The following is a 21,851-nucleotide window of genomic DNA, read 5'->3' as shown; positions in this document are numbered from 1 at the left end:
GCATTAGCATTTTGAGATACTCAGGGTATGTGTTATCAGGATCTGTATTATAAATTGAGTCGGTATAAAATGTGTTTGTCCAACCAAAAGTTCGTAAGGGGTGTAATTAGTGGTACAATGAACGGATGTGTTATAAGTCGTAATAGCAGTGTACACATATCTAGGCCAATTATCTTGGTCTTGGTTAACGAATGATTTTAAATATTCTTTTAAAGTGGAATGGCTACGTTGTAGGGCGCCTTCCCAACCAACATTTTGGCGCTAATTTTCACCACTCTAATCGTTTGTATTGTTTTAACGGGTATATAAAAGTGTCTAGTAAAACTTTTGTTGGTTTAATGGTCATGAATATAACTAAATAACTCATTAAGATGAGTAACAGTAACAATAATACATAATATGACTTAAGAAGTTATAAAAGAGTTAAGCTGAACCACAGTAACGCTAGGTATTGTAACCTCAAGTAACAATAAGTACCTTAAGTAGTAATAAGGTTTCTAGTAAGTCTTACTATTCCCAAGTGTTCTTTAAGAGTGCTAAGTAAATGTTTTATACCACTTAACATGCCTAAAAACGTAATATTACTTAAGAAGGTATGAAGGTTATAGTCACAACCATCATAGAACCTACTCTTATATAAATTCAAGTAACGCGAAACACTTAAAGTAATATTATAGTTTCTAATAACTCTTTCTACCGACAAAAGCTCTTGAAAATAGTTGACAAAATATTTTTATCACCTAAATTGCTACAAAAGAAGTAATTGGAACTTATTTACAGCAATTTAATTTAGAAATAAGAAACCACTATATATGATATTAGTTGGTATTATGGAGTTATTTTTAGAGCCCTGTTCTTTACAACGGTGTTTGAATTTACTTTTATGTTGTTCTAAGCAATATGAAAATACAATTTAAACGCTGTAACTTTTATTTTCACTTGAAATTATAAAACATATAAAATATTACGTACTTTTACAGCTGTATAATCTCTCTAACCTCAAAATTGTGTATATGTGTGTAGTCTGATTTGCTCTCAAGTCTGTTTGCTCTTGCTTGCTTGATTTTTGCTATGAGTTCGTGGAAAAAACGAAAAAGATGTGGAGGAGTCAAAAGAAAAATATCAAACGAATACAAATTAATAATCAGATCAAATCAATCAGTGTCATCCTGCGATAAAACCACAAAACTGCAAACAGTGCCCATTGATGCAGTTCAGCATCATAGTTCTTCGTTGAAGAGAAGTATTGATGACGCTAGTCTGGGTTGTAGTAGTTTTTGCAACGAATATGTTCATCCAGCGCAGCTTAAATGCCAAAGAAAATGTTCGTACTGTCGTAGAAACTCCATCGAAAATGTCGGTCAAGTGCGGGAATTTCAACAAGGTTCCGTACAGGTTTTTTATTTATTTTGGTGAGTACTTTATAGGTGATTATAATAGCAAATAATTTTATTTTTCACAGGACTAGAAAATCATAATATGTATGTGAGCAGTAAACATGGTGAAACGCAAGATATTGAACAGGGTTCTGTACAGCGAGAGCTTAATTTTACAGTCGAGGGTTCTGTGCAGAGAGAATTTAATTTTACAGAAGAGGGTTCTGTAGAGCAAGAATTTAATTTTACAGGAGAGGGTTCGGTACAGCGTGAATTTAATTTTACAGAAGATGCCTCTTTATCTACTTATCCTCTTAGTAGTTCTCATAGCTCAGATGAAGAGGAAGAAAGCGAATATATAAAAAATTCGAATTTTAAAAATGACATAAGAATATGGGCGATAGAAAAAAATATTAGCCAAGCTGCCTTCAAAGACTTGATATTAATTTTGAATAAAAGATTTGTAAATATTTTACCATCTGATCCTCGTACGATTCTGCAAACTCCAACACAAATATGTCTCAAAAGTTTCGACGGTGGTGAATATTGGCACAACGGAATCATTATTCCACTGACAAAAATACTTCATAATTTGGAGTTTGTGCCCGAAAATGTATATTTGAATGTTAATTTAGATGGGTTACCTATTTTCAAAAGCTCTAAATTTGAATTCTGGCCTATATTGGCAAATATGCACGAGATTGATAATGTCCCGTTCATTATTGGTATTTATTATGGAAAAGGAAAACCGAAAAATTTAAATCTTTTTTTAGAAGATTTTGTGAATGAGAGTATTACAGTTTTAGAGCAATAGTCTAGTCGACAAGTTGAAAATGGAACAAAATAGAGATACTACTCCTAAAATTATGTGCGATAGCTCATTGGATCCGGAATGACGTCTAGAAAAATGTGCTAAAAGCGTGTATTAGCACATAAAAAATTGCAAAAGTTATAGACCATTAAAGATGAAAAAATAATGGCATTTAGTTTTTTGCCAATATTTAATAAACTATTAATATTTAAGAAATTTCAAATAAAGATTCTGAAAGAGGAGGAAATTTCTAATAAAAAACTCCTGACTCCCAGAACTCTATCTCCATTATTTATAATGTTAATTTAACGCTGAAAATAGGTCTGCGGGTGACATTTTTAGGATTCGCGCGTGGCGTCAAAAGCGACTACGGCACATTAATTAATTTATTTAAGGTATTGAATATTTTTGAAGTTGTACTTCTTTAGGCGCGTTATGAAAAATTGATGAGAGTGAAATTTTACGATTGCGCGCGCACCTATGACACAAAATTGGCAGTGTGATATAGCGTGCGCGAGCGAGATGGGAATAAGACAAACTACAAGTAAAAAGAAATAGAATATGCGTGAAGCTAACTTCACGCATATTCTAGCTTAGCAGCTTAACAAGAATTTTGAATGACCATGACAATTGACATCTGACAATGACATTTACCTTTTAAACAAATATAGGAGTTTTAATTATTGTTTAAAATTAATAATTATATACCTAGTTATTTTCATTATACAAAATATTTGTGAAATAATATAAAATATTTGTGAAAAAACTGTGCTAACCTTCCTGAGTGCTTCAATACAATTGAGGTTAACTATCCGTATGTATTATCGAGTATTATTGTTGATTAAAACTGAAACATGAACCATTATTCATTGCTTTTGTTTATTGCGTTTGTTACAGCAACTTTTTAGAAATTATTCTACGACCCTATATATCAATAATTGAGCACAAAGATTTAAGCACGAATACTAATAAGGAGAAAATGAAGGCTTGGAGCGATATAACAGAGAAGTAAACATTTTAATAAGTACCTGCATCTCAAAAAAATGACCACATTATTTAATCAAAACATGTAATTTTTCAGATTTAATCTAGCAAATATAAGGACAAGAGACAAAAAACAATTGATGAATCAGTGGAAGTGCACTAAATTGAATACAAAAAAAGAGTTGTCATCTTATCGCCGTGAAACATCAAAAACTGGAGGTGGAACAAAGCCACCATCACCTTCTCGAGACACAATGGATATGGCAGAGATGATACCACAATGGTTTGAAGTAGATTTCAATGAATTTGATTGTGATGGTGTCGAGGTAGGAATGTTAATTATAAATATGATGTATGGTGATGTTCAAGGTTCAACCTTTCAAGCATAGGCATATGCTTACAACATTACTTTATTCCCCTACAGGGTAGTTAGAGATATTGTAATACCTCAAAACATCCATGTTGCACTTGTAGTACCGAAACTCTGTCCTGCCAGAAGTGAGCCCATTCCCACTTATAATGGACAGTGGGTATAATACACCTTAATACCTGAGTGCGAACCACTCACCATGATACTTAAATTAATAGATGTTATTTATATATTTCAGGTTATTACAAATAAAATCATTTTGGAAACAATTGATATCCCAAAAGCAAATAAAGCCAACAATGACAAGGTAATAAATCAGTTTTGACATAACTTGAATACTAAAAAAGCCAAACAAAGGTGTGCACAACAGTGACAACATAACTTAACAATTTCATTATTTTGTAGGATTAAAGAAAGGTTAAAGAAAATCATGTCGAACTGAACAACAAGAATCCCCAAACAACTCCAAAGAAACCTACAAGGAAGACACCGGTATTATATTTAAATTATCTCTATCTCTAAATAGAATAAAAGAAAGTTGCTATCCAGGTCTGTAGCATGTGCTACAAATTATATTATTAACACATTTATATAATTATATTAATATAAATGTGTTAAAAAATTTATAATATGAATTATAAAAATTTTTAAGTTTTGCATGGACAGAGCTTAAATTAATATTCTCTTATTTGTTGCAGAAAGCAAGTAGTTTTGGAGAAGCCTCGTAGATGCACAACCAAGTAATGATTAATTTAAAATTACAAACCGAAATTCTGATGAAGTCACTTAAAAATAAATAGTATAATGAAATAAAAATGTTTTAAAGATAAATAGTGTTTTATTTGTTTAATGTAAGAGAATAATAATAAATATTTATTTAATTAATTTTTCAAATGTAAACTGAACTTTATTGACTTTAATGACTCCTTTTCCAGTCTTTGATTATTTAATTGTAATTTATTATTTGCATGCAATCAAAAACTATTTTTAATAATGCCAAAGAAGTATAACTTCTTACGCGCGTACATAAGTACACGCACCCTTTTTTTTTTTAAATTTGAAAAAATTATGGTGTGTTCTGAACACTATAATTAATTTATTCCCGTTGAAAATTTTACTTAAAGTTAATTTTTCAACAAGTTAAATAATTGTTAACTAACGAAATTTTCTCGAACGACCGTCTTAATTGTAAGTGAAAACAAATGTTTAAATAATGGTCGTAAAAATATTTCGCTTCGTAGAGCCTTTCTTACATACATACTTAACAAGATCGTGCCATAAAAGTTAAAAAAATATTTATACTTTGTTTATAACAATTTTTTTTCTTAAACAAAAACTTAAAAATCCATGTAATGATGTTAAAAAAAAAATTTTTTTTCTCAATCATCATATAATCGTTTTTTTATTAATACAAGATATTTATTGATTTGCAAAAAAAAAAATTCCCGCCATTTGTTGATAATTTTTTTTTAAACAAATTGATTAAATCAATATTTTTTAAAAAAATTTTAACACAACTTTATTACATTAAAATTTTTATGATTTAAAAAAAAAAAATTTTTCCTTAATAACTATTTTTAATTATTTATAATCGTTTTTTTTAATTTTCTATTGTTTAAATAATTAGTTAAGAAATTTTTTTTTTCCTAAAAATCATAATTGACAGTCTTCTATAAAGTAACAGAAATTTTTTTTTTTTTAATCAACAATTCTATTGTTTATTAACTTACCAATTTGCTATAAACAAATATTCAACTTTGGTTTATTTTTTTTCTAAAACTTCTAAAATTAACAAAAACAACCATATATAACAAAGTATAGAAAAATTTTTTTTGTAAATTTTTTGATTATCATGAATATTACTTTTATTTAAAATTAAAAAATTTTTTAAAAAAAATCATAAAATTTTTAATGTAATAAAGTTGTGTTAAATTTTTTTTAAAAAATATTGATTTAATTAATTTGTTTAAAAAAACATTATCAACAAATGGCGGGATTTTTTTTTTTTGCAAATCAATAAATATCTTGTATTAATAAAAAAACGATTATATGATGATTGAGAAAAAAAATTTTTTTTTTAACATCATTACATGGATTTTTAAGTTTTTGTTTAAGTAAAAAAATTGTTATAAACAAAGTATAAATATTTTTTTAACTTTTATGGCACGATCTTGTTAAGTATGTATGTAAGAAAGGCTCTACGAAGCGAAATATTTTTACGACCATTATTTAAACATTTTTTTTCACTTACAATTAAGACGGTCGTTCGAGAAAATTTCGTTAGTTAACAATTATTTAACTTGTTGAAAAATTAACTTTAAGTAAAATTTTCAACGGGAATAAATTAATTATAGTGTTCAGAACACACCATAATTTTTTCAAATTTAAAAAAAAATATTCAATACCTTAAATAAATTAATTAATGTGCCGTAGTCGCTTTTGACGCCACGCGCGAATCCTAAAAATGTCACCCGCAGACCTATTTTCAGCGTTAAATTAACATTATAAATAATGGAGATAGAGTTCTGGGAGTCAGGAGTTTTTTATTACAAATTTCCTCCTCTTTCAGAATCTTTATTTGAAATTTCTTAAATATTAATAGTTTATTAAATATTGGCAAAAAACTAAATGCCATTATTTTTTCATCTTTAATGGTCTATAACTTTTGCAATTTTTTATGTGCTAATACACGCTTTTAGCACATTTTTCTAGACGTCATTCCGGATCCAATGAGCTATCGCACATAATTTTAGGAGTAGTATCTCTATTTTGTTCCATTTTCAACTTGTCGACTAGACTACAAGGCGTTTGTGTAAACGGCATTAAAGTAAACATCAAAATAAGATGTTTTATATGTGATTCCCCTGCTCGCGCTTTTATCAAAGGTGAGTAACTTTCATACATCGAATAGTGTCATTTCATTAGCCATTTTATTATTATCATAGGTAAATAAAATCTAGTTCTATAAGTAAACATATTTTTGTGATAATTGAAACCTAAAAATACAAATATCTCAAAAGGTTTTATATTTTATTTTTTAATGTTTAAACGAAATAGAAAAATCTTAAAATATTGCTGAAAATGTTTAAGGTTTTTTTTTTTTTTTTTTTTTTTTTTTTTTTTAAATCTTTAAATCTTACATTGATATTAACTAATATTAAGAAACAGATATATTGTCGCAAGGAAACATTATAAGATTGTGAGAGACTGGTGACTGAACTAAGCAGGGCTTGTATCTCAGACCACCAGCCTCTCCCCACATGGTGTAAAAAGTAACCAGTAACAAGAGTAAATTATTAATAAGGACATTTTACAGATGTAACATGGAGAAAAGAGGTACCTAATTAAAATATGTAGGTGTGCAATCGCGCCGATATAACATCCGTGCTAATTATTATATATATTATTATTATATATATATATATTAGTACTTAGATAAATATATATATATTAGTACTTAGATAAATAGATAACAGTACTTAAATAAGTATAAAAATAAATAGTAAATCAAAAATAAGCTATAAATTGTAAGTTAGACCATTGGTTGGATTAAGTTTTCAGTCTCATCATAGTTGAGACCTTGTATGTAGGCAGTGACCTTCTTTTTATAACTGAAGGATAAGAGTAAGTGAATATTCAGCTTGCGATTTAGTTTGTTGTAAATAAAAGGGCCGAGGTAACAGTAGAACCGGTGGGAAAAGGCAGTGTAGAGAGAAGGAAGGTGAACAGGGGGTGGGCGGCGAGCAGATCGAGAGGAAGAAGGACTAGGTTTATGTTCGTGATGCTGTTTGAGGGCTGTGTTTAGGATGAACAGTTGACGTACTGTAAGTATCTGAGCTTCCTGATAGAGGGTGAAAGTAGGGAAAAGAATGGGTTTGAATAAGCAAACTTTTAGAAGAGCCCTCTGGGCACGTTCCAGGGACAGCAGATGGGTTTTGGCTGCACCACCCCAAGTGGTGATAGCATATAATAAAACAGATTGACATAATGCTAAATACATCATTCTGACTATATGAGGCTCGGCAACATGACGAATTTTCTTAAAGATAAACATGAGTTTGCGGACTCTACCACACATATTCATAAGATGGGCCTGAAACGTGAGTCGACTATCTAGTGTGATGCCAAGATACTTAACCGTACAATCTCTCTTCAATGTAGCGCAAGAGCATGGAACAGAAGGAACAGAAGAATGTGTATGGGCAGTTAAGGAATACGGGATTAAGGCTATGGGAGGAGTATATATGGAGAAGGTAAGATAGCAAGTTTTCTCTATATTAAGAGTTAATAAATTTTGGCGCAGCCAACACGAAACGATATCAAATCCGGTCTGTGCATAAGAGAAAGCTTCCCTCCAGCTTTTTGCAGAGAAAACAAGAGCAGTATCGTCGGCGTAAGAGACCAATTTGCAATTAGGTATTTTCAGGGAACACAGATCATTCATGTACACTAGGAACAGCGTAGGACCAAGAATGCTGCCCTGGGGGACTCCGAATTCCACTGGAAGGTAAGAGCTGACATGGCCATCTACCACTACACATTGACTCCGACCGCTGAGGTAACTTTTAAATAAGGAAAGTTGAACTCCTCTCACTCCAAGCGCTTCCAGTTTCTGTAGAAGGATTTGGGCCGAGACAGTGTCGAATGCCTTCGCGAGGTCTAAGAATATGCCCAGACACTTCCTATGGCTGTCCAAGTTCCTAACTATGTGATCGGTTAATTCATGGATGGCATCCGATGAAGATCTTTTAGCTCTGAAACCGAATTGGTTCGGAGAAAGTAATTGTTTATCTTCCAGATAACTAACGAGACGTTTGTTTATTAGGCGTTCAAGGATCTTGGACAGTGCTGACAGAATAGAGATGGGGCGATAGTTGTCGACACTGCCACGGTTGCCGGATTTGAAAATGGGATGCACTATTGCCTTTTTAAAAGCGGATGGGAAGATTCCCGTACGCATACTTAAGTTACATACATGGGCGATTGGTGTAGCTAATATTTTAAGGTTGCGTTTAAGTATGGCAGACGTGATGTTGTCCCAACCTGCAGCACAGCTTTCTTTCAAGGAATTTATAGTGATTTCGACTTCTTCAATAGAAGTGTCGAGCATGACGAATGATTGGAGAGGAAAAGGAGGATTTGGCCGTAATGGAGGTGGAGAGTCGTGTTGATGATTGGATTGTATATTTAAGGCAAGCGATTTTCCGATACCCACAAAGTGAGAGTTAACATGGTTTGTTGAGTCTTTTGGATTCGCTCTACATTTTAGGAGGTCACTTGGTCTATCATGTTTTTTATTAAGATTACTAACGTCTTTTATAGCTGTCCAAAGTTTTTTGGTGTTAGTTCCTGCATTTAGTAGTAGACCTTTTTCATAATTCTTTTTTAATTTCTTCAGTAGACTATTACAGAAGTTCCGGTATCTGTAGTATGTTTTACGCAGAATATCATTTTCAGGTTGCTTTTTTAGTTTGTAATGCATTCTATCTCTATTACGTATACATTTAAGTAAGCCTGGGGTCATCCATGGCTTGATGATTTTAGTGCGGTGAGAGCGAGTCATTACGGAGGTGTGCATAGAGATAACTGATTGAAGAATTTCTATCAAATTGTTGGTTGCTTCTTCACAGTCAGTGTTATTGAGAACAGATGAAAAATCTGTATTCAGGAGAGACTGTGAGAGGCTATCATGATCCACTTTTTTGATAGATCGAGTAGGAGCAGAGTAGCGTTTCTTTATATCTAAGGACATTACTACTGAACTATGATCAGTGATTGAAGAATTGATGACAAGAGTAAGAGCAGTAAGAGGTGATTTAAGAATACCGTGATCAAGACACGTAGAAGAAGGAAAACGAGTAGGGAAGGTATGAGTTGGGAGAAGCCCATGGTAAACCAACATGTTAAGATAATCTTCAGCTTCTTGGTTAAGATTCTCTGGAGTAATATCAATATTTATGTCACCTAAGATTATTATATTTTTGAAACTTTTAAGAGATTCTAGCAAGGTATTTAGAGAGTTAATAAAGTTCGTTTTATTTTTGAAAGCACTTGGTCGATAAATACCTAAAATTGCAGTATCAATATTAAGTTTAATTAAGAGAACGCTGGCTTCTGCTACAGAGGGTTCTTCAATTGAGATGCCTGTAATACAATTTTTATAGTAAACCAGGACTCCGTCATTTTTATTAACTGGGTTACAGGAAGAGATGCTGGAGAAACCTTTTATGGTTGGTATTACCGGGTTGCTTTCTAGAAAACATTCAGTGAGAATGATAATATCCGGGATAGTATGAAAATTTGTAAGTAAAATTTCAAAGTTCGCGAAATTTGCCGATAAGCTCCGAATATTTTGCGTTATAATATTTAGGACTTTATTATGTTTAGGTAAATAGTTTCGGACTTCATGTGGATCACAGCAATGGCTTGAAGCAACCGATACATTATCGATGTTGTTTAATAATTGTCTATTATTACGATCGAATTTTGAAGCCTTGAGTAACTAAAAGTAACCAATTTGCTAGCACAATACAGTTATTAAATGGGAATAGCAGTGTAAGGTCAATGAGTGCAAGCACAGGTTTACTAAACTTAAGGATATATGCACGCATTGGAATTAGAGTACAATTTAAATAGTATATATCAGTGAGATAGTCATAGATTATGTATAAGAGAAAAGTGTCTACAATATTTGTGTGTGAATAAAGAGGTATGAAATTAATTACGTGAGTAACAACTCTAGGATAATATTTGAAAATTGAGCCTAAGGAACCAAATACTATCAGAAATGCTAAATTATATAGGTATATTATATGTGGAAATATAAAATATAATATAATACATATGTAAAGGCGCGTCGGCACTATAGCACAGTTACAAACAATGATTTTACCTAGTACTAATATCATAGTAATTAAAAAACTAAATCTAATCATAAACAAAGACGGAAATACGTCGCAAGGATCTAGTTTTTTGGCTGGGGGCCAACCAGCTGACTTTCATTAGTAACAACAATGAGTTTGGTGTGGTCTGCCTGCCTCAGCAGCACTCGGCCTCCGGAAGTCTAGCAATACTTATATTTTTCCGTCTTGGCGTATTCTCGAGCTAGATAGTATAGGCGGCGTGCCTGTGCCGTCAGATGCTCGGCGATGTAAATCGGATGTTGCGGACCACCGACGATGGTGGAGTTGAGTTTGTTACTGCCTCTGTTATGTTCTTTGAAAGCCTTCAGAATTCTTCCCCTCGTAATAACTGAATTCAGGGTGCATACCAGAGTGATACTATCAGACTTTGACGGGACACGGCGGATATCAAATATCTCAGACAACGAGACTTCCACCGATATCTCCTTGAAAAGCCGAGTGACAACAGATATCTGCTCATCCTGAGACAGAGTTCTTTTTGCCAGCCGGATGTTACGAATTTCCAGGGAGCTCAGCCTAGAACGACGGTCCATATCCTCTGTTGTGTCTTCAACCTTAGATACACGCTCAAGGAAAGATTGTGTTTGTTTTTGATGTGAACTCAATTGTAACAGCAAGTCATCATACTTTTGCGACAAAAATTCTATAGATTTTTCTGTTTCACTCTGCGAAGCCAGAATTTCTGTGTTTTGTCGCACAACATCCTGCACGTACGTTTTTATTTCTGACAATTTCTCATCAGTTTCCTGTCGCCACATATTAATCGTGTTTAAGAATTTATCGATTTTTGACTCTTCCGAAACTCCACCACATTCGCACCGCCTTCGCTTCGAACGTTGAGTAATGTTGTCATCAATAGTGCTAGTATCACTTAAGTTTAAGTTTGGAGCGGAGCCATACTGTACATCTTGTTTACATGGACTTCTAATCATTTTGTGATCGCAAACAGAAGAAGCTATCCGTGACAGTGCAAAAATATAAAGGCGACAACACTTAAAGTGATGTGCGATTTACTATTAATCTTATGGTATAATTAATAAATCACTATTGGGCCTAGTACTAGCCACGCCTCCTTTAACTTGCTCGTACGCAGGTGGGCGTTACTGCTAATTAGCCACTCGAATTGCGGGATGCGTAACGACGAGATGCGCCAAATATAATTATCTCACTCACTCATATGCTGCGTTACTTGAGTGGCCTCGGAGCTTGGTGGGAGAGCCGTCAGTCACCTCGCAGTGCACGAAGCTTGTCTTGAGTATCCTCGGGAGTTATGTGCGCCTAGTACTCGAATCACTTATTTTTGAATATATTAAATTTAAAAATATTTTTAAAATAATTTTATAAGGTGTAGCCGTAAAACACGTCTAGTCAGCCAGACATCCAAGGGGGGAGAGGAGTTTTTTCAGTTAGTTGTTTTCAGTTATTCCAATTATTGTATTGTACATTATTTTTACATTGATCAACAATATTTTCTTAATTTTATATTTATCGTATTTATTAATTATTTACAGGTGTTTGCAATTTCAATGGAAAGCACGGTTGTCTAAAATGCACTACAGTAGGAAATTACTCGCATAATACCCATACAGTAGTATTTTCGTCAAAAATATCTCCTCCAAGGACTGATGAAGATTTTAGAGAATTGAAGTATGGTGCCCATCATAAAATAGATTCACCATTATTAAAACTACCTATTGACATGGTTGAACAATTTCCAGTGTCAGACTCGTTGCATTTGATTCATTTGGGCATTATGAAAAGGCTACTTACGGGATGGAAGGACGGCAATTTCTTCAAGTTAAAGACTAAGTGGTGTGCACGAGATATTGATCATGTTAATCTATTTCTCGGTAAGTGTAAGTTGCCTTCTGAAATTCATAGAGCAGTAAGAACTCTAGATTGCATAGCATACTGGAAAGCAACCGAATACCGAACATTCCTTCACTATTTGAGTTTAATAATTTTGCAAGAAGTCTTACCAGCAGACGCATATCATCACTTCTTGAGCCTGTTTTGCAGCGTCACAATTTGTTATTCTCCAAAATACAACCATTTACTTCGGTTAACTAAAGAAATGTTAGAATATTTCGTAGAAAATTATAAAAACTTTTATGGTGCCGATTATATTACAAGCAACGTGCATAATTTACTACATGTTGCAGATGAAGTTGAAAGATTTGGCCCATTGCCAACATTCGATGCATACCCTTTTGAAAATAAACTTTTTTTAATAAAAAAAATGCTAAGACATGGAAACAAACCACTGTCTCAAGTAGCCAAAAGGCTATCAGAACAAAATATAAATTCAAAATCACTGAAAACAAAATGCTCGTATGAAAAGCCTTTTTTATCGAGACTTAGTGACACTGAGGTGCTTAACTTTGAGCATTTTATAATTTCTTGTAAAGAGAGGAATAAATATTTTCTATCATCAACTGATGATATTATTGAAGTCCTAAATATATCAATTAATGCTAAAAAGATAAATATACAAGGTAAAAAACTTATGGGGAAAATGCTAGTATTTGAAAAACCTCTTCGGTCATCGTTCCTAAATATCTACAAAGTCTGCGAAATAAGTTTAGAGAAAATTGATATCGTTCTGAGCCCTGATGATGTAAACTGTAAGCTAGTGTGTATTGTCCACGGCGGATTCCTGTATTTTATACCACTTTTACATACTTTATAATTTGAATATATAATATAGTGTGTTTATTTAATGTATAAATAAAAACAAGCTTTTAAAAATAATTGTGGTTTTATTCAAAATATCTTATCACTAGATTCACTAGTCTGATCAAAACAAGTTTAATAAACTAAGACAAAGATACTGCATATACAACGCGTAACAAAAAGGGTTTATCAATCCGAAAGGAGGTGAACCTGCCCATGAAAATGAACAACTTTTCCGGCGCGGAAAAGTTGTTCAGTTTAGTGCGCGGCTACCCCGGTTGAAGTACTACCTTGTCGAAAAAACACCTTAAAAAAATAATTACAATCATAAAAATTTCCAATCAAAATCCTTAGAAAATAAAACTTTTTGAAGGTATAAGGAAAAAATGGGACATTCCAGGCTAGAAATAAAAAAGAACTAATAAAATCATTTAACATTAAGACATTCTAAAATCAAAATCCTTCGGGGAAATAGGTAGTTTAGTCTACTTTTCCCTTTTAGTTATGATTCTTCCTTCCAATTTTTATTTTTCATGTATTTTTTAGATTTGGAGTGTGATCCCCTGTCTCCTTTCTTTTGTTTTTTCTGATTTTCCACGATGTTTTTATTTTCTTTGTTGGTGGTTTTATTGTACCATGTACTTTTTCTTTTTCCCTATCTTTATCCTCTTTTTCAATTTCTCCTATTATTGAGTTCAAATCTTTTTTTTCCCTTTTCTTCCAATTTATCATTCTTTTCAGCAATTTTTACGTTTAATGTGTTCGAAACTTCTGCATTTTTCTTTTCGTAATTTTTTTCTTCATTAATTTCCTTTAACGGATCTAAATTTTCTTTTGTTGTTTTTTCGCTTTCGTTATCAATAGTTTCATCTTGTTTGTGATCGATTTTCTCTTCCTCAGTTTTATTATACGTGTTAGCATTTTCTTTAAAAATTGCACTTTTTTGAACTTTCTTTTTCTTGAAAGCGTTCTTTTCATTGTCTTCTCTCTCATCGAGGTTTTTTATTTTATTTTTTGTGATATTTGAGTTGGGATAATTCATCTTCTCTTTGTTATTTTCTTGCTCCTCTTCAATTTTATTTTGAGTGATGTAATTTTTTTCTAAAGGTCCATCTAATTCTATTGTACTTTCTTTATCATTTGTAGTATCTCCCTCTCTTTCGTGATCTTCGTCTTCTTCCTCCGTGTTTTCATTTTCATCGATATTAGAGACGACATTTTCTGAAGTTTCGTAATCATTTCTTCTTTCATGATCTTTTTCGTCGACACTGCATTCATTTTCTTCAATTATAGAGTCTGAAGTCTTTGCGTTTTCTTCATCATTCCCTTTTTCTTCTATCTCTTCTTCAACTACGCCTCTTCTGTCAACATATTGCTTAAAATAAATTTCGTCATTATTTTCATTTTTTTCTACTTGTTTTTCCTCTATTTTAGCCTTTTTTGCAGTTGTTACAGATGTTTCTTCTTCGTCAGATTCAATTTCGTCGTTTACAGACTGGTTTTTTGATCGTTTTGTGCGTTTCCTTGATGTAGACGCTCTTTCTTTTTTAGCCATATTCCTCTTTTTGGCATTTTTTAGAATACTTTGGAAAAATTCGACATTATGTGAAACTGTGTATTTGTTATCCCAAGTGTGCACCATCTCCCAGAAAAAAGACAAAATGTTTTTATAAGCTTTCCAGGCTATTTTAGCATCATTGTTACCCCGGCTGCCTCCACTCCAAGAGCATTGGCACAGAAACTTTCTCGAAAATAATACATCAGCTAATGTGTAAGCACAATCAATACCTTTGCCACCAGCGAAAATAACAGAGTACAATTGCTTTTTTTGTTGCCTATTGGCACTGTTTGACAATTCCAGTTCTAATTCATCCAATTGTTGAACAGTTTCAATTGGCTTGATGTTAAAAGCTGTATTACTTGGATAAGATTTGCATGCGCTCAATGGCGTGACTTGTAAGTTTTGGGAATGGTTATTAATTTGCACCATAGCATGGTCTAATTGAACGGATAATGATGCTATTTTCTGAATCGTAGTAGTTTGTACATTCTGGATAGAGTTAAGTTGCTCCAATATTTTTGTTTGGTTTGTTAAGAGTGTATTTTGACCTGTTATGAGCGTTTCTAAGTTTTCTACATTCACGTTAGTTTCACTACTACACATGGGTATAACGTACTCATAGGATAATTCACTGTTTAAGTTTTCTGCAGCTGGTCCTACTGTTGTAGCATTTGTATTTTTCTGGTTTAATACTACGTCATGATGATAAGTCACAGAACTTTCTTGAAAAGTGTTGGTATTTCTTACATTTTGCTGGATATTTGGGTATAGATTCACCTGCAAGAAAAGGTAATGACTAAGTTTTACCCGATGAATAGTTGAGCTATTAATTTATTCGTTATAAAGCTTCGTCGACGTATTTGTATGTTACATGTACGAGCTAAGTCAGGACAGGCGTTTAGGCGGCTCTTCAACTCTGTCAGCAGGGCTTGTAAGATCAGTTCTGGATTTTACAACCCAGACAATTAAAGAACTGTATTCAAGAGGGAAAAATGGCTACTACTTATACTTTTATTATCCCAACGTTGAAAAAAGATGTAAAGTAAGTTGCCGTTTCTATAATATCTTAGTTATCTTTTAATAAATCAAACACATTTTATTTATCAAAAATTACCATTTACTAATTTTAACCACAAACGAACGTAAGCATAGCTTTATTTGTTACATACTCAAAAAGATGTCCTAAATAGGTAAAAACCTGTTTTTTATTAGCCGGCAATTTTGATTTTGGGCTCAACTTTGTATTTGTATGAAACATATGTATTTTATTGACTTTTATTTCTAAAATATTAACAACAAAAAATAACTTACGATGTCATCAGCGATGATATTCATGTTTAATTCAGGTTTGGACTGCTTAGAAGTAGCTGAATTGGTGGTATCATCTTCAGTGTCAGTATGATTAACCATTTCTTGAAGGACGTATTCGGCTGTCTCGTAGCTTGGTAACTCTCTTCTTTTAACGTCACATTTTATTTGTTTCCAGTCATGTTCTGGTATTGATGTCCCAATTTTCAAGTACTTAGTAATGTTTTTTCTCGGATATTTTAGAATATTGTTATCTTCCCATGTTGATGGTACTGCTAACAATCTATGTTTATTGTATTCCCAAGTCTGGACTATTTTATAAGACATTCTGAAATAAATTTAAAAAAAATCTTGTATTACTTGAATATACAGGTGTAGTGTGTGTGTGTGTGCTAGTTACAATTAATAAACCCGAAAAGTAAAAAATAATAATAATAAATGCAGGAATCTTTTTTGTTTATTTATTTATTTAAAAATGATTGAAACTTCTATGATGTAGTGCTTATTATTTCTACATTATTAATGTAATGGAATGGAATACAACCTATTATTTTAATATAAACCAGGCATTGTGGGTAGACAATTAGTTACAAGGTTAAAAAATAACTATTAAACGATATAACTTACGTTCAATCCAAGCATAAAACAACGCTGACTTGATATGAATGCGCACACAACCAACCACACGTCGAAACAATTCGATCCAAACTAAACCAAAATGAATGCCGCTGCCGCTGCCGGTCTCAACAAAGCGCGGGGCGTTGAGGGGGGGGGAGGTGTTGAGTAGGTAGTCTAGGACTCTACGTAAAAGATAGGTAACGAGAAGGCTGAAAAAAATAACGTATTTCTTTGTTTATTACTTGTATTATAAATAGCATAAGTACATTAATTCTTTGTTTATATGTAAGCTAAATACATTCAGGATAATTTTGCTATACGTATCTCAATAAATTTATTTACTAAAAAAGGCAAAGTATTAAGGTGATTGCAGAGCTCACTAGACTTTAAAAGAACACTTGCTGAATATGCGATCTCACCGATTTTATCAAAAAATCTTTAGCATTTGATCTCAATCTTATACGTTTTTACTTCCCTTCCTTGATGGAAGGGTTTTATCAATTGAAAAACGTAACCCTAAAATACTACTACCTTTACATCTAAGTCGAACCATTGTAAAACCAAACACTTCAAAATTGTTCTCTTATTACCTTTAAAACTCTATTCTGGTATAACAACTGCTACAATAGTTCTAACTACAACCTACCTAGCACTTCTCGTTCATAAATAGTAATAATAGGAAATTAGGGTAATTAGAAATAGACGCCATGATAATTCAAACATAACCTCAAAGTAATTTAAGAAAAAACTAGTTTAAAACGCAATTTTTACATCATATGCTTATTTTAAAACTAATTTTATTTACTAAAATACACAACTACTATAAAAGACAAATCAAATAGACCGTTTTTATCTAAATGTAGATTGAGTGTATACCCCTCCTGATAAAATACAAATCATTTTTACTTTAAATACCACTTATTTTCAAGTCCCAGCAAAATTGAGATGCAAAACATATATGATTCTCTCAATAAAGTAACCCTCGCAATAAATTTTAGGTATGCATTGTAGAAATCAAACTTGACTTACCGAGTTATAGACAATCCGTAACTTGTTATTCACTTTCACTTTGGCCGTCTAGACCAGTGCAGATAGCCTTTAAAATAAATAAAAAGTGAAAAAAATTACAGTAGGATGAAACCCATTAGAAAAGGAGGGGAATATGATCAAAATGAAAGGAAAAATAAATTACGGTCGATCTGAGGTCGGGAAGGGAAGGGGGGGGAGTTTTAAGGGTAAAAAACGGTTTATCTCGATTTCCGGCAAAACTAAAAGTCCTATCGAAGAAAGTTAAATGGCAAAGTTGTAGGTAATAAAAATATCTAAAACTTTTGTATTCACACATTTTTCACATAACCTCAAAATTTATGTGAAAAATTCAAAAAACCAAGTTTTTGGTTTTTAATTTTTATCTTTAACAAAAATAAATTTTTTTTAACGAAATTTGGTGAAAACTTACCTTTCTATGTCCCAAATACGCTGTAATTTATTTGATTAAAAATATTTATTTGTTCACCTTATTTTGAATTAATATCGAAAAAACACCCTAATTTTCAATCGAAAATTCTGACGTCAAAATTTCAGCTTTTTTCAAAAAGTTGGTGTGCTTTCAGTTCGTTGAAATCTCTACTTTCCTATGGTAAAAAAATATATATATATTACCATAGTAAATCTTCTCAGAAAACGCAAAAATCGTATGCAGTAACGACCAGACCTGTCATCCCCTTCCTTACTTCTCTATGAATCTTCTTTAAATTATAATCAGATGCCTATTTATTACTATTTTAAGATAACTTATATATACCTGAGTGACCTAAAAAAAAAAATTAGCCTTTAGATGGGCTAAAATTTTCGTATTTCATAGAGAAGTAAGGAAGGGGATGACAGGTCTGGGCGTTACTGCATACGATTTTTGCGTTTTCTGAAAAGATTTACTATGGTAGTATTTATATATTTTTTTACCATAGGAAAGTAGAGATTTCAACGAACTGAAACCACACCAATTTTTTGAAAAAAGCTGAAATTTTGACGTCAGAATTTTCGATTGAAAATTAGGGTGTTTTTTCGATATTAATTCAAAATAAGGTGAACAAATAAATATTTTTAATCAAATAAATTACAGCGTATTTGGGACATAGAAAGGTAAGTTTTCACCAAATTTCGTTAAAAAAAAATTATTTTTGTTAAAGATAAAAATTAAAAACCAAAAACTTGGTTTTTTGAATTTTTCACATAAATTTTGAGGGATTGTGAAAAATGTGTGAATACAAAAGTTTTAGATCTTTTTATTACCTACAACTTTGCTATTTAACTTTCTTCGATAGGACTTTTAGTTTTGCCGGAAATCGAGATAAACCGTTTTTTACCCCTAAAACTCCCCCCCTACCCCTTCCCGACCTCAGATCGACCGTAATTTATTTTTCCTTTCATTTTGATCATATTCCCCTCCTTTTCTAATGGGTTTCATCCTACTGTAATTTTTTTTGGTTTCAAAAATTATCGGCACTGGTCTAGTCATATTGAAACAATAACACAAATTAAATAATGACAGAAATAAAGTAACACTTCTGGAAGTAAAATTTATATGCAAAACTATAGAGGAATTAAACGTGCTAGAGCCCTGAGTTGCTACTCAACACGGATCAAGATATGTAAAGCAAATCCAAGATATAAATGACCCTAAAAAAGAACTAAAATATAACCATAAAAATTATACCAACAGACTTTAGAACTTGTATACCACCAATAGTTTTTATTTTAACCATAGTACAAACTTTAAGGTGCTTCAGATGGCAAGATTTATATTGTACCACCATTATAGAAACAAGAAATTGGTCGCAACTAACGCCATTCTATAACTCTTATGTAACGTTCAGTGTTAAAATAGTGAAAATAATAACCAATTTTATTACTTATAGCGCTAAAAAATGGGGCCCAATCGAGGGGTAGTAAGGGGTTAGAGCGTGCTCTAACACTAATCGCTAAAACTTTTGTATAACTCTGGTTTGCCGAAATCACTTATGAAGAACTCTTTTATCACCAATTCTTATTACCAAAATGTTAGTTGGGTTGTGTCTGTGATTTTTTTTAGTGATAATGTTGGGACTTAAAGTTGTTTAATTCTCATGAAATCACATATTTTCTTGAAAAGATTTTATGTAAAATTTGTACCTTGATCTGTAAGAATATTTTTAGGTATACCGAGGAGAGTAATAAAATGTATTAAACAGTCACTTGTTTCTTCAACCGTTGTAGAACGGATTGGATATGCAATGGAGAACTTGGTCGATTCCAATCCTCAGCTATGTCAACCAACCCAACACGTCAACCATTAACCCCACAAAAGCCAAATTTAATTAATACAGACTCTGATGACTCAGTAACTCCTAATAAATTCAGGTTCTGTCCAACCCTTGATGTAAGTGACTTGGAAAACTCAATTACACCACCAAAAGTAACACCAAAAAAATGTAAAGGCCGTTCATTTTTTGATTCGAGTGATGATGATATCTTTTAAAATCCTTTTTTTACTTTGTATTGTTTATTATGAATAACGTCCGACACTGCCGTAGGAGTTCGGGGACTTCGCCCTGACGCATCCAAACGTTGAAAAGAGCCGCCTTCATCTTATCGGGACCTTTGCGCCAGTCCTCCGGCTTAACGCCTTCGGGACCCGGTGCAGACTTCAGATTGACCTTTGCCTGCTTCACCTCAGATGCTGTGAAGGGGTGCCAAAGAGTAGAGAAGTCAGGCACATCGCCCCCGTATTGCCCACTAGATCTCAAGCGATCCAAGGCTTCCGGTGTAGGCCCAGAGGCGCTCGACACCCTCTGGAGTAGTGGTCGCCAGTAGGTTTCCATTTCCTGCAGCTGGTGCTTCACGTCTCTACATGCGCCGTCGATCACCTCCTCAGGAACCCGGCTAGGGTTTCTCATCCATAGTTCCTGGACTCGAGCGTACTCCATTCTTTGCCTCTTTCGCCTATTAGGCGGTCGCGAGCCGTTAGAATGGTCGGTGTACTGCCGCTCCTCGTACTCACCCCTCCTACAACGGCCCCGATATGCCTCTCTCTTCCTCACTCTCTCGAGTAAGTCCTCGAGTGCATTCGTTGCACACGCTTCGTCATTGGGGTTTTCGGTTATTTCAAGCGGATCCACGCGAGATGGTGGAGTGCTCAACCGCTCAACACTTGTGGACTCGGGTTCGACTGACTGAGGTTGCTGTTCTGTATCATTTAGTATTTGGTCTGCGCTTACTGGTGATGGGATTAGATATTCAATAAATATTATGGGCGTTCTGACGATATGCTTGCACCATATCTTTGTACTCATTTTTGCGCCTTTGCCCTTTGATGGCTTCCAGTGTTCTACCAAGCTCTGAAAGGGCATTAAACAGCTCAACATTCCCACACCGACCCAACTCTCTAGTCAGCCTTGCCTCGGACCTTGCCATGAGAGCGATCTCCTCCTCCCGCCATCTGTGCTTCACAGCATTTGGAGCGGCCTCCACATTCGCCTCAAGGGGATGCGCGGCACGCTTGTGCACGCCTAATCCCCTGTTGGTCCGAAAGACCCTCCCACAAACAGGGCAGGTGCAACCAGGCGTCGCCAGCCCGGAAGCGGCTTCGCCCGATCGACCATCCCGCGGTGGGTTTATCGCCGACCCCGACCCCAGTGAGAAGTCGGGGCTCACGTTATAATTTTCTTCATTATTGGTGCCAGCAATATATGTTCAACCCCCAGGCTAATCCAACGCCCCAGGTACGCCCGGTAATTTTCTTTATACCCCAATCCGTAGATAACTACCGGACTTGAGTGCTCGCTTAAAGGTCTGCAGCTCCATTAGGGGTAACACTGAGAATTTCGCCCAATGTCAACACCTGGATTAACGTCAAGGTTCCACGCAAAATCCTAAAGGAAAATCATAACATACCCATTGCAGGCCATTTAGGCACTATTCGCATGGTCAATAGGAAAAGTTTCACTTGAAAGGTATGCGTAGTGACATAGAAAACTATGTAAGATCCTGTAAGTTATATCAGGAAAATAAAGCATTGAGAAAACTAAATAGAGCACCGATGCATAATACTACTTATTTTACTATTCTTTTCCAACGCATCGCAATGGACATAGTAGGTCCCTTACCTGAATGATGAAATTCAGCCAAGTCAAAATCGACGCGAGACGAGCTACACAACAACAAAATGCGTCTGTGTGCGTAAGCGCTA

General features: G+C 33.7%; 3 protein-coding genes across 4 annotated transcripts; 2 read left to right on the top strand and 1 right to left on the bottom strand.

Moving 5' to 3' along the window:
* Nucleotides 1-240: 240 nt before the first annotated feature.
* Nucleotides 241-2,190, top strand: LOC125058905. The gene is made up of 2 exons (XM_047663045.1): nt 241-1,384; nt 1,463-2,190. Exons 1-2 carry the CDS (start codon nt 1,072-1,074, stop codon nt 2,188-2,190), a joined length of 1,041 nt encoding a protein of 346 aa, XP_047519001.1. The 5' UTR covers nt 241-1,071.
* Nucleotides 2,191-6,343: 4,153 nt separating this feature from the next.
* On the top strand, nt 6,344-13,215 carry LOC125058564. 2 transcript variants are annotated; one of them, XM_047662665.1, is made up of 3 exons: nt 6,344-6,426; nt 11,976-12,111; nt 12,183-13,215. In XM_047662665.1, coding segments are annotated over exons 2-3 (972 nt in total). In that variant the 5' UTR covers nt 6,344-6,426; nt 11,976-12,110; the 3' UTR covers nt 13,154-13,215. The 2 variants fall into 2 exon arrangements, with proteins under 2 accessions (XP_047518621.1, XP_047518620.1); XM_047662664.1 differs by having other exon boundaries at nt 6,350-6,426; nt 11,976-13,215.
* Nucleotides 13,204-17,702, bottom strand: LOC125058563 (MATH and LRR domain-containing protein PFE0570w-like). The gene is made up of 4 exons (XM_047662663.1): nt 17,654-17,702; nt 16,634-16,833; nt 16,010-16,334; nt 13,204-15,475 (listed from the first exon to the last, which is right to left on the bottom strand). Exons 3-4 carry the CDS (start codon nt 16,331-16,333, stop codon nt 13,811-13,813), a joined length of 1,989 nt encoding a protein of 662 aa, XP_047518619.1. The 5' UTR covers nt 16,334; nt 16,634-16,833; nt 17,654-17,702; the 3' UTR covers nt 13,204-13,810.
* Nucleotides 17,703-21,851: the final 4,149 nt, after the last annotated feature.

This window comes from Pieris napi, chromosome 18, assembly GCF_905475465.1.
Source record: "Pieris napi chromosome 18, ilPieNapi1.2, whole genome shotgun sequence".
NCBI lineage: Eukaryota > Metazoa > Arthropoda > Insecta > Lepidoptera > Pieridae > Pieris > Pieris napi.
The sequence above is the reverse complement of the archived record's forward strand: the minus strand, read 5'-3'. Positions and strand labels throughout refer to the sequence as shown.